At 44.4% G+C, this 17,950-nt stretch overlaps 1 protein-coding gene across 1 annotated transcript in view; it reads left to right on the top strand.

Annotated features, from left to right (window-relative positions):
• Window positions 1–17,950, top strand: part of smo (smoothened, frizzled class receptor) — a 137,594-nt gene that overhangs the window by 55,077 nt on the left and 64,567 nt on the right. The window contains exon 8 of the mRNA XM_050185370.3: window positions 8,021–8,129. Coding sequence (XP_050041327.1) covers window positions 8,021–8,129 — 109 coding nt within the window. The remainder of the gene's footprint in view (window positions 1–8,020; window positions 8,130–17,950) is intronic.

The raw sequence follows: 17,950 nt of genomic DNA, 5'->3' as shown, positions 1-17,950 counted from the left end.
CTGTTTCTGTCCCCTCAAAGTGGACATGGCGATGTTATTGCCGCAAACTTGCCGATATTAACGATATTATTCATTGCTGATATGGAAGAAACTGTTTCAATGCACATAATGTACTCATCATCATCATCAGCCTGGTTAAGCCCACTGCAGGGGCAAAGGCCTCTCCCATACTTCTCCAACTTCCCCAGTCATGTACTAATTGTGGCCATGTTGTCCCTGCAAACTTCTTAATCTCATCTGCCCACCTAATTTTTTGCCGCCCCCTGCTACGCTTCTTTTCCCTTGGAATCCAGTCCGTAACCCTTAATGACCATCGGTTATCTTCCCTCCTCATTACATGTCCTGCCCATGCCCATTTATTTTTCTTGATTTCAACTAAGATTTCATTAACTCGCGTTTGTTCCCTCACCGAATCTGCTCTTTTCTTATCCCTTAACGTTACACCTATCATTCTTTATGATACTAATGTACGTAATATACTCACTAGAAGAAAAAAAAAATCCCGTTCGGCGCGTTCGGCTTGCTCCGCCGGCCACCATTTTTGTTTTGGTGTTCCGCAGAAAACGCAGGACGAAAAAAATTTTTTTTTTTTTCGCAGGAAATTTAATCCGCGTGATGATCGCACCCCTGATTTTGCATAAATTTTTCTGACAAGTGCGATGATTATGCGAGTAAATATGGTAAAAAAAAATCTACCTTTGACGAAAAAATTTATGGGTGCTATCATTACGCGAGTGCAATCATTGTGCGAGTAAATACGGTATTTCCTACGTTACACACATAGCACACATCTCTTTTACGATATAGACACACAAATATCCCATTAGAATGTAAAGGGATTTCTATGCAATCCTGATGATCTTAAAGAGCTTCTTCACCAACTAAGTCCAAAATTGCTGTGTGTTCAGGAAACACACCTAAAATCCATGCTGACAAACTTTTTTAGACACTGCACTATCTTTCGAAAAGACCACAACAATGCTCTCGCCTCGTCCGGTGGTGTGGCTATAATAGTAGATAAAAGTGTTGCCTGCTGATGGAATCATGTACACAATGATAAAACACCTTCACCCTGACACTCAATCTCACTGCTATCTTTTTACAATAATATTTGGGCAGCAGGATACCTCCCATTGGCATGGAAAGAGGCTGTTGTAGTCTCTGTCCTAAACACAGAAAGGACCTATCCTTAGTGACAAGCTACCGTCCTATTGCATTAACGAGTTGCATCAAAAAGGTATTCGAAAAGATGATAAATCGCCGATTGTTGCACTTTCTTGAAACAAACAAGTTGCTCAACCCTTATCGTGCGGTTTTTGAGAAGGTCGATCCACAACTGATTATCTCGTAAGGATTAAGGCATACATTCTTGAGGCCTTTGTTCATAAGAAAAATTTTTTGTCCCTTTTCTTTGATTTGGTATTTTAAGAGACCTCTCAGAAATGGGTATACGTCGCAATATGCTTTATGTTAATAGAGAGTTACTGGGGTACCACGCTCTTTTTATTGTAAAGATGAACTCCTTACGTTCAATCATTCCACGAAGTATCTTTTACTGTGTATATGTAGATGATTTCCAGTTAAGGTTTAGATCATCTAGCCTTGCAATTTGTGAAAGACAAGTGCAGCTTGGTCTTAACAAGGTGTCGAAGTAGGCCACTGAAGATGGCTTAGGCTAAATCCTGGCAAAAGCTCATGCATCCTTTTCTCAAGAAAAAGAGGCTTGATTCCAGAAGCAGACATTGTGCTATATGGACACCACATAAATGCGAACACAGAACACAATTTTTAGGCATAATTTTGGATGCACATCTGACATTCATATCACACATTAAGCATATTAAGAGAAAATGCTTAAACTCTATGAACATTCTAAAAATATTGTCGCATACAACATGGGGTAGTGATCGGAAGTGTCTGACAAACCTCTACAAGAGCCTCATATTTACATGACTTGATTACGGTGGCATAGTGTACCAGTCTGCTATTCCAAGCACCCTAAAAATACTGGATCCTGCTCACCACCTAGCCATCTGCTTGACCACAGGTGTCTTCAGGACAACTCCTGTGACAACTCTCTATGTAGAGGTGAATGAGTGCTAGCTCCATCTGCAACGTTCGTACTTAAGCTTCACATACCATATTTACTCGAATCTAACATGCACTTTTTTTTCCACTAAAACGGGTCCAAAAATAGCCTGCATGTTCGAATCGAGTACGACCCTAAACCTGCGCTACCATATCGGCATCGGCATTTTATAATGGCCGCCTCGCACGCGCTTTGAGCCTAGCTTCCATAGCTTTCTCCATGTGCTATAGTACGTGTGCTTAGGTTAGTGCACCGTCCGTCTTCCCGGTCTTCCACATTTGTGTTTTCCACATTTGCTCTATCAGCACAGAAGTGTCGACTGCAAAGTCATGCCAAGTTCACCATGATGCCGCAATTAAAAGGAAAGTGATCATGTGTGCGGAGACGGACGGAAAGTGGGCCGCATCACGAGCATTCGGAGTTCCCAAACCTTGCATGTGGGATTGGTCCAAAAAGAAGCTTTCTACTCCGGCGGCTGCTACGTACGGTGCAGCCGTCCGGCCCCTATTTTGAAAGCGAACTGCGATAGAGACAAGAGTCAACGCATCTAAGCGCACTGCGCTGTGTTCTCATTGCTTAGTATGCGTTGAAGTGGGAGTCTGCACAAAGGTCAATTCCCTCGCTCCTGCTACCACACTTCCCCACTCCAGCATTTTGATAGTTTCTGTGGTCATTGTGCGAGACGTCTTCATGCTTGCTTGTGTTTGTGTGTGCATGTGAATATAAAAGTTTATACACTGGAATCTCGATGATACGATCATGGCTAATACGAATTTTTCTGTGGTTCCGGCCGAGCCCCATTACTTTGCAACGTGCCAGAAAATGGTTGTTACGAATATATTCGACCTGCGTCGGTTGATACGAAAATTACCGAAGACACTGGAAATTCTAAAGTGTGCTTGGTGAAAGCCAGACGCTGCTGCTGTGTGTGCTCCGCTTCCCTGGCTTTGCTGTTCGGTGACATAGCCAGTTGCTGCTGCCGTATGCGCTCCAATTCATTTGCTTTGGGGTTCGGCGATATCGCCTGTTGCTGCTGCCACTTTCGTTCTGCTTCCCTGCCTTTGGTACCCGGCAATCTAACCAGTCGCTGTTACCGTTTCCGTTCTGCCTCCCTTGCTTTCGCATCTGGTGACATGTTCAGTTGTCGCATGTGCATTCGCTCCTTGTTCTTCTGGCGTTCGATGTTGGGGGAATCCGGCGTCCGCTTCCCCGAACCGCTTGGCGCGAAATCACTGGGCCACTTCGGAGCCATGCGTCTCACTCACTCGACTGCAACGAGACGTCCGTCGATAGAGCGGCGGTGCAGCTGCCACCGCTGATGCATGGCCAACATGCACGCGCTCATTCTACCGCTGTGTGACGTCACGGTTGCTATGCACAGCGGCGCCCCCCACCGGCGCGCTGGTTGCTAAGGAGGGGAGGAGGTTGCGCCGCTGCGTGGAGCAGAGGCCACAGTTGGCACGATTCCAGCGCACGGACGGACGTGACCGCGAGCATGAGCCAAAAATAAAGGCTCATTACCCCTCCGTTCTTCAGATACAAAAAAATGTGCCCAGCTTGCACTAGTGGTGCAAGGCTGGAGTCAACAGCGAAGCTTGTGATCACCTAGCTTTTACGTGGCTTGTATAAGTTGTTTGTTTGTTTTGCGAGGTTATGCTAGGTTTCGCTAAGTTGTTGGTAGGCTTGGCTAAAGCGTTTCTAGGTTTGTTGAAGTTTTAGTAGGCTTGGCTAAGTTGTTTCTAGATTTTGCGAGGTTATGCTAGGTTTTCCCAAGTTGTTGTCTTGGTGCGCTTGACGCGGGAAGTTTTCGAGCAGTCGCAGGCCGGGATCGCTTTCTTGGCGACGTTGAGCATTCAGGCATCGACTCTTGCGCTCCCTGGACTGAAACTCGCGGTCATCGACTCGGCATCTCCTCTTCTCAGCTGCAGCTTTGCCGCAGTGTTCCGGAGCAGCTCGGCGGCGACGCATCGCTTCTCGCTTGGCAGTACAGCGCTCTTCCTGGTAAACCACTTTTTCTTCAGGTGCCGGGACTTTCTTTGGGCTTCCCATGGCAGCAGCACGTATGCACGGAGTAGAGGAGGCAAGAGGTGTGTCGCTGCACTGGCTGTTCCGAGGCCTGTGACATCACTTCACCATATGTGCGTGGGTGCGAGGAGGTTACATGGCTCGGTGCTCTCGTATGTGGTTTCTAGGCAAGGTGAGGCGGCGCAAGGCTGGACTGAGTTTTCTGGTAATGCTCCACGGTGGAACTAAAGCTTAAACAGCTCCGCTGTTAAAAGAAACTAAGATGAGTGTATCGCTCGTGCCATGCAGTGAAGCAGTTTCCGGATTTTGTGAAGCATAGGTGCACTCCGCACTTTTCCCACAAAACGTCTGGTTTTTGTTCAACTTTGCAGTCCTCGTAACACATTTTGCGGCTTCGCCTTTTCGGCATCTTCTGAGGATGGTCCGATGAAAAGTCCAAAGAACATACTTTACCAGTTCGTCTAGAATCATGCACCTCCTTCTGGAGCGATTGCTCTCAGTGTATCCGGCCAACTACACTATTTTGCATCCATGCATATCTCTGCATTTTTGCAGATTTTCTTAATCACCCCTGCACAAAAGAAGAGTAGAAAGAAATCCCACGCCGTTGTAAACTGTCTTGCGCTGATCTGTAGTGTTTGGCCGAGATGTGCTACGAGCGGCTGTCTTGGCATGAATGGAAGTTTCTTGCGGACATGTGGCGGACCTTCAGAAATACACTTTGGCTGAGTAAGACGACTCGGACTGCGAGCCAAAGCACACTAGTGAACAGCTGGCAGCATTTTCAGTTAATTGTCATTGCTCAGCACTGTCGGATGGCAAAGCCAGTGATAAAATTTAATTCTTGACTTGCTGGGAATTATTTCATTACAAAATTTTGATGCTAATGCAGCATAATTGTGAGTGGCATGCTTTTTTCTCGAGCGCAGCAGAAGGTGACAGCCATGCCTCTTTCCGCTACAACATACGCACATTGGTTCGCAAAAAGGTCCGTCAAAAATCACGACATTGCCAGAACAAGAAAATTTTAACTGATTCTGAAAGTTCAGTGCCTGTGCTAAGTACTGAATGGTTTTAAGTGGGTAAGATATGACTCCAATAGTCGAAATTGGCAATCTGAAGCATCGATCACCGGTGACCGATTTGAATAGGCCTGGTAACCAAAGAGTTGACATTGTGTGCGCGACAAGGTTTGTTTTACTAGTACAGTGCCTCAAGCAGTGTCTTTGTAACCATAATTTTTAGTGCTACTAATATACTATATTTTACGTGGGTTTTCCAGCTAAGTTCACATGCCATGATCACACCAAGGTACTCGAATTCATCAACTGTCTTAATTGTGACTTTGCTTACAGTGTATGTGTGCTCCAATAGATTTTTCTTTTTTGTTACTGACATCTGTGTGCACTTAGAAGTAATGCTCATCGGGAATTTTGACAGTTAACGAATATGGTAGCCCGAGCAAAACAGCACATAACTTATGAAGGAAAATATTTTATAACTTGCACTTGAGTATATCTAAAAGGTTGCACATGGAAAGAGCATGCAGTGAACGCAATAGACAAAAAGGTAGCACTAGCACAAATAGTAAAAAAAAAAACAAATGGATAAATGAATGTAGTCCCTAATCCCTGATGATTTTAAATCGTCGGTATCAATGATGCAATTTTCAGACTTGTTCATTTAACAAGGCAGGATATTTTGAAGTATTGGGGAAGTGATATTTGATGATAAGAAAGTAACCTTAATGAAATGAATAGTAAAAACAAATTGTATAACCAACCTTGTTTTGGTAGCATCAAGCCTTCTGGTGTTTGCTAGCACCACTTGATGCCTTCACTGTATGTAGGCCTGTGCAAATATAAATTTTTTGGTTCAAAGCGAACTCTAAGCGAACAATATAGTATAGAATAAATGTAAAGCTAATAGTTTAAATAGTTGTGGGATTTCCTTGAAACCTTGACACAAGTGCCAGATGTTAACATATCTAAAAAAATTTTTTTTACTTGCCAAAAAAGAAACAAGTTCATCTCTGAAGCCAGTTTGTTTTCAAAGTGCTGCTAAAATGTATTCATGCAAATATGCAAATTTGACATTTCTTCAGCACTCCAGCAGACAACTCCAGCAGCACCGAAAATTCGTTTACAGGCTTTTGCTCACTGTTGTGCTTCAGTATACTTAAAATTTTGTCATGGCTGAGGCCGCGAGAGTATTTTGCACTTTCCCATCATCGTGATGCTGTGAAGCACAACCGTGACTGCACGATGGCGGAGGTTTATGCTGTGTTGCACAAGTTCATCTTGAGGCCTTCCGCCGACACGCGAGCTTAACCTGTTCTGTTTAGTAAGTGCACATACGAACTTGGTAGGCACGCTTGCTGCTTTTGTGGACCCGTGTGCATGATCTTGGGCCCAATCACCGATGGGTGACAAACTTCTCGGAAGAGTTTACCTTCTAAAGCCACACTTGCCTTGGCTGTTAGGCCTAACCAATGCTGTTTGCCGGCCACCGGTTACTGTTTAGTGCCTTGTGGAAAATTAAATAAATATTACCAGTAAAATCAGGGTGCACATTATATGCGAATTTCAGATTAAGGTGTGGCAGTGCAGCATGCGCTGCCGGGAAACCACCTTTAGAGCAAAGTTATTCGTCATAAGTGCCGCTGAAGAGGTGGGAAACGGGGCGACTGGCTGAAAATAAGATGTGGATGATTTGTGCTTCCGTGAATAGAGACTGTTATTATAAAGATTCGGGCGGTGTGTGCACGTATTTCTGCAGTTTATACACACGAATTTTTTTCTTCTTTCTTTTTCTTTGGGGGGCGGTGGAGTGGAGGGGGTTGTAATTGTGGGTGCAGCTTATACAGTAAAACTTCCTTAATTCAACCCTTGTTAATTCGGAAAATCAGGTAATTCGTACTCGTCCCCTGGTCCCAGAAGCCGTGTGCATTATTTAATGCAATCAAATTCTCGTTAATTCTGATATGTTTGGCCACACATTGGTTAATTTGGACAACTCTCGGAGCTCTGCGAGAGCGGAGCGCCACAAGTGTGCAATACAAAAGAGCAAAAATGGCACTAGCGTCCAACTGAAATGAAGCGGCGGAGTCTGCATCGCCAAAATCATCAGTGGAAATTGTGCGCAAATGACAGCAATGCCAGAACACATCATCCCTATTTGTGCCTTTAAAGCCTTTTCTTGTGTTTACTGTTTTGCATAACACCGCGTTGGCCACGTCCCTTCACAGTTGCACAGTCGCAATTCGTGATCACATCGAGAGCCACCGTGGTCTCGTCTGCAGCAATTGCGGAAAAGAGTAGTTCAATTTTTACTCACTGCAAAACTCTTGAGGATGAAGAGCATCAGCTATGTCGCAATAGAGAGACAATCTGTTGGTGATGAGCCCACTGGCGAAAAAATAATTGGAATGCGTGTGTGGTAATGAAAAGCATGTCTCAGAAGAAGACACGAGCCGCAGTCATGCTGCAAAGGATCTCGCGAGGCCTTTTTTGCTGTGAACGCTAACCAGTCACGAGATGTTGAGAATAGCAGCTTCCACACTGCTTTTGTACAAAACAGAAACAGGAGTCGTTGATTAATTTAGTAAATAAACATGTGTTGATGTAGTAAGCATTTGTCTTGATGACTGCAATAATTCGACATCCATTTAATTTGGACAATTTTTTTGGTCTCGTATAGTTAGAATAGTTAGAAACAGTACAGTTAGAAACAGTACATGAAAAAAATATGTATACTTATTGGTTCATTTCGGATACTTTGAAAATTTAGAGTACTGAAATTCGAGCCGAAGCGAATATCGAATAGCATAATATTCAATCGAATGTCAAAAATATTGGATGTTCGCACTAGCCTAACTGAGTGCCTCTTGTTATTGTTCTTGTGCAGGCCTGTTCCTGGTGACAGCAGTGCTGCTGGTGTCATGCACATATGTCTGCCACATCTACGAATTCCGCAATCAGCCCATTTGGGAGAGAAGCCTGCGCAGATATGTTGCGTGAGCACTGTTCTTTCTGTGTTATTTTTATTCCCACTCTATTTTTGCCTAACAGCTGATGTGGGCACCTGGAAAGTTTACTCCAAAGCAGAAAATGGGAAGGCAACATACTTGGCAGCTGTGACCATGTTTTCATTGCACAGTTGGTGGCCAATTTTTCAGGCGCCTGATTTTTAAAGCATAACCAGTTATTCAGACTTCCATGTGGTGCCACGACCAACTCCGTAGAACACATTTATAATGTTGAATGAAATTTCAAACGCAGCATGGTTTCAGATAAATTTTCGGACTGATCTGTACACATGACACCGCAAACAAGGTTAGTGCCATTTAGACTGTGTTCTGCTCCCTCACTTTGATCATCAAGTCAACGCTTCAGGTTTCCGAGGGCTGTACAGCCACATTGAATAGTGTTTAATCGACTCGGCACTATTTGGCCATAGACTTCTGATGAAGCAGTGTTGGTTAAGCCTAGCCAGGAAATATGGTGCTTAGTAAGCTGTCGCTGCCGCGAGATGCCTCGCCCTTGATATGTGACACTCAAACTTCAATATAATGAAGTTGTACTTGCAAGCAAAAAGCTGTGCTAAATTGCAAATTTCATTACGTAGAAGTTTTATAGATTCAGTAGTAAAAATAATTTCAGAGGTTCCCAGAACATTTCTGGTGGATATTATTTTGCCAGTAAGAACTTACAGTTAAACCTTGATACAACAAAGTTGCTAAAATCTGCAACTTGCATTGTTATATTGAACATTTATTATATTGAATTAAGACATCTTATGCGAATAAGCACAGTCGCCGCAATATTTTGAGAATTATTGGGCAATCGGAAAAAGCAAATTAGAATGAGAAAAAAGTTCATTTTGTCCAATTTGAGAGTCTGCGACGAAAATTATGGTTTCGTGCCGTGTTGACAATATCTTCACATGGGTGGTAGGATGCAAAGCCAGCCACGCATTCGCATTCACTCTGCCTGCGTGGCTCACTGTGTCACCCGCAGTAAAAGTGCAGGCCGTGGGCAGCGAATGCTTCGTCTGCCTCTTGCTTCAAAGCATCTCTGAAACTCAAGATTACGCAAGCTCCAGTACTAAACGTGCGGGAGGACAGCGCACATGATGCCATGCCATCTCGATTCGCTCTCTCTTTGCACATGTGCCAGATTATCCATAAAATAGGGCACACGGGCTGTGTATATGTTCAGTCGCACTGACAGTCACTCACAGCCATGGCCGTACTTAAAAAGGAGGCGCATGCAAACCTGTCACCCACGTGTCCCCCTAACTCATGCAAGATGATGGCGCTCGTCAAACCACCGTCCTTCTTGGCTCACCATCATATGCTTTCACTCACACCCAAAGCAGACAGCACGTGGAGCATGATAGGATCTTATCACACTTGGACTTTATACAGAACATGACGCTGCTGCACTTTGGTTTGGTTGCACGGCGTGTGATTTGAGAGGTGCGTTTGCAAGCAGCTTCAATTCAAACCATAGGACCTCCTGCTTCCAGGGAAGTGTCCATATATTGTCTCAGTATTCCTTCGTGGTGGTAGTGAAATTTCATTATATTGGAATCGTGTATAAACACACTTCGTTATATTGACGTTCTAGCTACATGGCGTTCTATGGACAAGAAGTTATAAAAAGTTAAGTGCTTTGTTATATCAAGAATTTTGTTATATTGATGTTCCTTATATCGTTGTTGATCTTTATAAACAAATTATTGCAAGCAGTTCACGCCATAATGGTGTGATTAAGACGGGATGTGGATTGTTTAGATACTTTCTGTGCTTTATGGCCAAATGTGATGAAAATTCACGTCCTTTGATTCGTTCTTCATGCTGATTTTAAATATGCAATAATTTTTCTTGCGGTCACTAGATCGATAAAGCTGCCACTCTATTTTTTCTTGAGACAATAGGAAAAAGACTCAGCAGAAATTGGATGGGTTGTGATATTAATCATGGGTCATTATCTCTATACCTGCTAGCCATGCGGGTTTGACATCCATATTTCAGACAGTGCCTCCAAGATATGCTAAGCTAGGAGTGCATCATAAGCATGCCGGTTTTGGAGGCCACAACCATGACTGTCTCACAGTTATGACCGCCACACTCAACAGAGCTGTTGATGACGTCCAGGGACTCGGTAATCATTGCCAAAGAAGGTGCCCAAGTGGGCTCATTACGTCTCTGCCATCACCTGCAGGCACACGGTTGGCACTGTCGTTGACTTCATCTACCACATTAGCATACAATGTATGCATGTCTGCTTCTACTTTCAAGTACCACATTTACACGATTGTAAGTCGACCTTTTTTTTTTTTATTTGAAAATCTGAATTGGGGGCGTCGACTTATAATTGAAACCAAAACATGGCACCGCCAAAAGAACGAGACCAATGACATATCAGGGGAGCTACAACGCAGTTACAATTTTATGTTTGCTCTATGGCCCTACCCGTAGCTTTTCGCTATCTTGTGCATTTGTTCACTTTTCGGAAGGGTTTTTCAACATTTTGGGAGTGTTACAGTGCACACAACACTCATGGGGGGGGGGCGATAGTTGATGGAAGTGCTGCTGTTTCATTCGCGGTGGCTTTCTCAGAACGGCGGCGCTTGCGGGGAGTATCCATAGTTCATGGAAGAGTAGACATTGCTCACGTGTTTCTCTTTCCCTGTAGCTCTTAGTTTGACGTGTTCGACTTGACTGCTGGCTATGTGCTACTTCCATGCTTTCTTAGTTGTCATGAGTGCTCCAATCCCACTAGACATTCGGCACTCGTTCACAGCAACGTTCAAGAGGGCTGCCATTCTACATGCCGAAGAAACAGATCACTGCGCAGCGGGCTGCAAGTTAAATTTTTCTTGACGGGTGGTGCGAGAGTGGCGACTGCAGTGAAGCAAAATTTTCACCTGTGACAGCAAGTGAAGAATTTCCCACGTGCTGAAGTCTGGACGCTTCCCGGAGCTGTAGGCCAAGCTTGCGGCGTGCGTCGCTGAAATGCGTGATCGGTCCCTGCCAGTGAAGTGCGACATGGTCATGAAACAAGCCCGGATCTCCGCCGTGAGTACGAGTGGCTGGCAGCAGAAGACCGTGAACTCATGCCAACCAGACCTGTCAAAACAGCCTCCCTGATGGCTGCGTGTGGTTAGGTGCACTCGGCGTGGGCTGCTGTTCCACAAGATGTGGTGCGGTTGTTTGCCAAATGTGGAATTTCGCTAGACGACGCGCTGTGGGACCATAGCAGTGATGACAATGGCAGCAATAGTGAGGATGATGGCACAAGTGAAGACGAGTAGTCCAGTGACCATGCCAGCTACCGATAAATTTTCGTTATCGAGTGTGCCCACGGGTATGCTCTTGTTTCTATTTTTCCCCTGTCACATGCGATATGGGGGGGTCGACTTACAATTGTGTAAATACGGTAGTCGCCGAAACCTAGTCACCCTATTCCGTCGCTCCCATCGCCGTCTTCGTACAGTAGCGGAAACATGCAAGTGGCCAAGATTTTTCATGCGGTCGGAAATCATGCACACGCAGCACACCAGCAATGGCAAAAACATGACAGCACATGCAACAAGGCATGTGATGCAGCTGTTACGGTACTTAGTACACAGGAAAAAACCAGAAACGGAAAAGTAAAAACGGTGTGTTTATTGATGATGATGCTGTGACTCACCCACACGCACCCACCACACAATGTAATCGCTTCGCATAGCTCACAGTTTATCAATGCCCACATCGCGGAATGCAATGCTTACCCAACCGGTGGCGTCCGATTCTTGCTATCTAGTTGTGGTGATTGCTACCGGTGCTAGCACTACATAAATGTGTGGCCGCCAAGCTTGCACTCCAAGAAAGCTGTCACTGCTGCGATTGGGATGTGCATGAAATCACTCGTTGAAAGCAATTGCAGCAGCAGGAAACACGTCGCAACAGCCATAGTCCTGACAGTTCCTTTTCGAAATATGCGAAGCCAGGAGCGTGTCATAAGCATGCCAGTCTTGGAGGCCACAATCGGAAACTACAAATGATCCAGATGAATGTGCATACATCCTTTTTAAATTAAGCAGTATATTTCGCATTGCAAAATATGGGACTGCACAAGTTCTAGAATTTAACTGAATTTTCAAATAAACCCAGATCGAGTTATCAAGATATTACCGCGCAGTAAAATCTCAGTAAATGGAAATCAGTTGAACAGAATTCTTGGTTAAACTGAACAGCATCTATATTGGTTGGTTTTGTGTTTGGAAATGCAAAAAGACTCTTATTTATCAGAGAATTTTCGCAACTCTCGCTAAACAGAACAACAGAAGCAAGCTCTAAAGTACTCTTTCCTTTTCAGAAGAAGCCAAAATCTGATTTTTATTTCGCAGCACCTGTCTTCTATGCAGAAACCCATCCTTAAAAAGCAGTCGCAAAGATTCAAGCATGCAAAAATTTCATAGATACTTAATGCACCATCTGTGCAGTCCGGACAGCTTGGCAGAACCGCCACCGGCAGAACCGCCATAGGTGGCTGAAATAAGAACCGAAATTTCGAACACCTTACAGCACGCTGTTTGATAATTTGGACTTCACCAGTATAACCTTATGCTATTTATTTATTTATTTATTTATTTATTTATTTATTTATTTATTTATTTATTTATTTATTTATTTATTACATACCTGCATCGCCCATGCAGGCATTACAGCAGGGGGGATTACATTTAAAGGAAGAAAGAAGTGATCACATACATAAAGTGCAATAAAACGCATCATTGTTTTCAATATTAACAATGTCAGGCAAAAGACCATTCCATTCTCTTATAGATTGAACAAAAAAAAAAGAATAGCTAAAGACGTCACCCCTGAAAGAAAACTCACGGAGTTTCAGTGCATGATCGCGTCTCAACGATGTATAAGTAGACGACTTAATATATCTTTCTCAATCCCTGTTTTTGAATAATAAACAGCATGAAAAAATTTCAACCTCAGATTTTCTTGCCGGTCTTTTAATGCTTGCCACGGTAATTTAATTTTACTTTCTATCATACTTAATTTTCTATTATAATTATTGAGAACGAACCTTGCTCTATTCTGCACTCTTTTAAGCTGTTCCGTGAGATCAGCCGTGTATGGATCCCAACAGATACAACTGTAATCAAGTAAACTACGAACATAAGTTAAATACAATTGCTCTTTTAGTTCATCCGATAATTGACTGAAGTTGTGGCGCAGGAATCCCAATGAACCTATTGCCTTATTCTTAATATGCATAATGTGCCTGTTCCATCTTAAGTCGAACGTCATTAATATTCCTAAATATTTATTCGTCAATCTTCTTTAATGCCATATTACTCAAGGTATAAGTGCATGACTAAAATGCACACTTCCTTGAAAAGGTGATGTGAACACATTTTTGAACATTTAGTGACATTTCCCATGTATTGCACCATGTTCCTATAATGTCTAAATCAGTCTGTAATGATGAAGTGTCACTTGCGTTATCTCTGACTCTATAAATGACAGTCATCCACAAACATTCTAAATGAAGACGTAAGGTCCCTTTAATATCATTAATAGAGTAAAAATAAAAGGGGACCCAAAACTGATTCCTGAGGAACGCCTGAGGTCACTGGAACATATACAGAAGAAAAACCGTTGAGCACCACAGACTTGCATGAAGATATTCAGCAGTCCAAGCTATGACACTGTTGTCCAATTTGTAAGCCCTAAGTTTTGAGATGAGAAGATCATGTGCAACCACATCGAAGGCTTTTTTGAAATCGGGAAATATGCAGTCTATTATTTTGGTTTTGTCTATTGCCGAGGCCAGATCATGAAATAATTCAATTAATTGTGTAGAACGTGAAAAGCCTTGTGTAAAACCATGTTGACGTGAGCTTAGAATATTGTGCATAACTAAATGCGACATGATTGAAGCATAAATTACATGTTCCATTAACTTGCATGTGATACTTGTTAAAGGCACCAGTCTGTAGTTCTCAACGGCACTTCTCGATCCGCCTTTGTGAATGGGTACAACCCGTGCCAGCTTCCAATCACGCGGTAAACAAGACTCAGATAAACACTTTGTAAACACTGCACGCCACCGCGTGCCTTTTTCCAGTCTTCTCCACATCACCAGCCTCGCAGGCCTCTCTCCCATCGCCCCTCCACCCCTCTGAACACGGATGGGCTGTGCCCATAGCTCTTTGCTGCCCTACCCTCCGAAACATGAATGAGCCGTGCCAACTTCGCTGACAGCGCTGGGCCATGGCTGGGTGCTGCTTCAAGATTGCTCGCTAGCCCTCATGTTGCACAGTTTTGCCAACGGATTGAGCTGCTTGTGGTCATCTTGGTTGGTTCATTCCTGGCCACGTGGCTTCTCAGCTGCATTTGACTCGTCACCAAAACGGAAGATGGCTGATCTGCCCCCTAATCATCGACAATGCATGATGTTGCCAGTAAAAAGAAAGTTTACTGCTATAGATTTGGAAATGAAGTGCTTCTAACCAATGAGGCGATTTCGCGAACGTGCTTACATCGGATAGCAACAGTGACGGCGATGACGGCAGCGAATACGTGGTAGGGCAGGCTGCCTTAGCATTGATCTCGCAGGAGGCACTGTGGATGATTCTGTCCTCCCTATGGCTTTGTTTTCACGAGGGACCTTCCGCTGCACTATGTGGAGTACCTGGATGCCTTGGAGAAGGATGTTGGCAAGCTTCACGTAAAACAAGCAAAATTGATGGACAGGAGGTTTTCTCGTGCAAGCCAATGAAAAGTGCATTGGGAGATGCTTGTGGCGATCTTGCCCCAGTGTTTCTTTTGGATTTTTTAAGCTGAGAGGATGCCGCAGCAACTTTCTCGCATTTTAATGCGGACATTTCTTTGCCTCTTCCTTTAACTTTCCCACTGCTGGTGCTGCTGCTACTGCTGATGCTGTCTGGCACACCGCGTCGGGGGATGGTTCGGAGCCTGTGTATACATGACAGGAGTGCGGCAGAGGGGAAAGACAATGCTAGAAACTCGTTTGGACCTTTGCACCACGTCGTATTTGCACAATGCCCTGTGAAGCTCCCTGGGCATCGCCACATTAGCCTCTTGGCAACTGTAATTATCCATGACCTTCCGCAAAAGCATTTCAGAAATTGCAGTGCTTACATTCTACTAATGAACAAGTCCAGAGGGAAGCTAGATAGAATAGTAGAGAGGAGGGTGGAGTGTAGGCAGAGAATGGGTAGAACCGACACTGTAACAATATGAGTGAATACAGTGAAATCTCGATATAATGAACTTCAGGGGACCATGGTAAATTCTTTGTTAGTCTGAAAGAGCGTTATAGTGAAAGCCACAAAATTAACTATTCCGCCCGTCAACCCATCGGTTCATAAGTTGTCACCATATGAGCTATCCACGAAAATGTCGCTGGTGGCTCTCGGCATGCGCTGTTGCTATATTTCGTGGATTCTGCTGCCACACACCACCGAAGCACCGTATAATAAGAGTGAAGTGCACAATACAGGCGCTGATGCTGAGAAAACTAATGACGAAAAGGTAGCTCCGTGTCGCCTCCAAAGCACAATAAGTTTCTTGCTTTTTGTTTGGTTTTCACATTTCTTGCCGTGGACACTGCGGCTGTCTCGCTTGAGGCGGACAGCAGAAGCGCGCATAAATGACACCGTCTGGAAAATGCAAAGTGTGACTGTGTGGCATTTCTGCTAGTACGGAGGTTACGTTTTACCGCAGACATAGCTAGCATGGCCGCCGAAAGAAGCACGACAGAGGCTTCTGCGGAAAGAAGAAAGAAGGCAGAGATGCGCCTTCGTTGCTAGGCAACACTTTTCTGGGTGGAGCATACAATCTGGAAACCTGATGCGTCGTTGCCTCCACTGAAAAGTTTGGTATTCTGAAGTTCATAGTACTGAAATATTTTTACATTGAAACTGTAAGAAGTCAGCAGGGGATCTCTGAAAAGTTTGGTATTCTGAAAGGTTTGTTAATGTAGTGTTCTTAGTAATGATGTTTTACTGTAGCAGCCTTGCCACTCTTCGCTCGCAGTTCGCATGTAAAGGGTGGGGGGGGGGGGGTACTGGATAGGGAAAAGGTGATGTGAGAAGGCAAGGAAATGCTAGCACTATGGACATGACAACGGTTGTGGGAAATCGCGATAAAATTTAAATTCAAAGGTAAAGTACGGTATGTTTCTCCTATTTCTGAAAAAGTAAACACCATGCAAATTTTTTATGTGGGTAACCTACGCAGGGCGTGCAGAAGCAGAGCCACATTAAAGCACACCATAGGGTCTAGGTGACACTACGGAAGTGGTCACACATCAATTCAACACTTTTGTGCCCGCCGCAGTAGATTTGCAGCTATGGCATTGCTTGTGGTCGCGGGTTTGAGCCCGACCATGGCAGCCGCATTTTGATGGGGGCGAAATTAAGGACACTCGTGCATTTAGATTTAGGGACACTTTAAAGAACACCGTGGCGTCAAAATGAATCCAGAGTCTGCCACTACGGCATGCCACATAATCCAATTGTAGTTTTAGCACGTACAGCCCCATAATTCAATTAAAGTTTAATACTGCTGCCACAATGCGATGTGCCATGTGAGGCAATGACAATGCTTAACCCTCTCAGAGGTTACGAAATATGGTGCACAACAATGCCTCAAGCAAACACCAAGTAGACAGGCAGCAGTGGTACAAACAAGGTAATATTTAACATCAACTCACCACTCATGTGTTGGATTAAACGTTTAGGAAATTAAACATTTGCCGTCGACATCACCGCAAATTACCATTAATCAAAGCAAACTGCACAGAAAGCGTCACTTACATTGATTCCCACAGTGCGTGGGATCCGCATATATTTTAAAAGGCCCCTTTTGAGGCCACCAAAGCGATGTCTTGGTGGAGCTCGCATGTCACTTGCCGCCTGGGACCCCGCTTTGCAATTATAGCAGTGCCATTCTCGAAAGCCGACAACTGCAGCTTGTTACACGTGATCGGAGCCCGCAGGATGCAAAGTGAAACAGTTAAACGAATGAACGCAATCAACAGCTGGATGGAGGAAGGTAGTGGGGAGGGGCACTGGGCCTCCCCATCATTACAGTTTTCGCTCAACAGTTCTGCCATTTCCCATTTCAATTTCCTTTTTTCATGCAACCCAGTCATAACAATTATCAATTATAACAATGGAATTTTTGTGACTCTGGAATATTGTTATAAACATGTTTGACTGTAGTAGATTACGAATCTCCCACAGGTGCGCCTGCATTAGCAGGCATTTGGTGTGCTGCGACACCACGGAGCCGAGCACATGGGGGTCGGCCCTTCCCGTGTGTAGCCGTGCATGGCTTAGCCGTGTCTGGAGAAAGGGGGATCCTGAAAGTTGAGCCGATGTCAGGTGTTTGGACCTTTAAGACCGCCCGACAGAGACAACACACCTCTTTGGCCTCGGCTTCACATAGACGGTACCTTCAGACTAAGCCACCTGGAGGAAGTCACATTTTCCTGTCCTCTCTGACCTTCCTCTTTCTCTCTCACTTCAATCTTTCCTATCTTCTAGTCACTTCCTTTTACTTCTGATTTTCTGGGTGGCAAGGGTTAACCTTGTGTGGCTAACCAGTCTTGGTTATGCTGTATTTGGTTATAAGCAGCGATGGCAGGGCCGATGGCAGGGTTATAAGTGGCTGGCGTTGGCAGGGCCTCCATACTAGAAACTCCTGTCATGTCACTGCGTTGGGCTCGCTGGTCGGCTAGCTACTGGTCGGCTAGCTTGCTGGTCCTTGGCGACGTTGGTGTTGTCCTCAGGCTT

Source organism: Dermacentor andersoni, chromosome 4, assembly GCF_023375885.2.
Source record: "Dermacentor andersoni chromosome 4, qqDerAnde1_hic_scaffold, whole genome shotgun sequence".
Classification (NCBI taxonomy): Eukaryota; Metazoa; Arthropoda; class Arachnida; order Ixodida; family Ixodidae; genus Dermacentor; species Dermacentor andersoni.
Note: the sequence above shows the minus strand (reverse complement) of the source record. Positions and strands in the feature narration are given on the sequence as shown.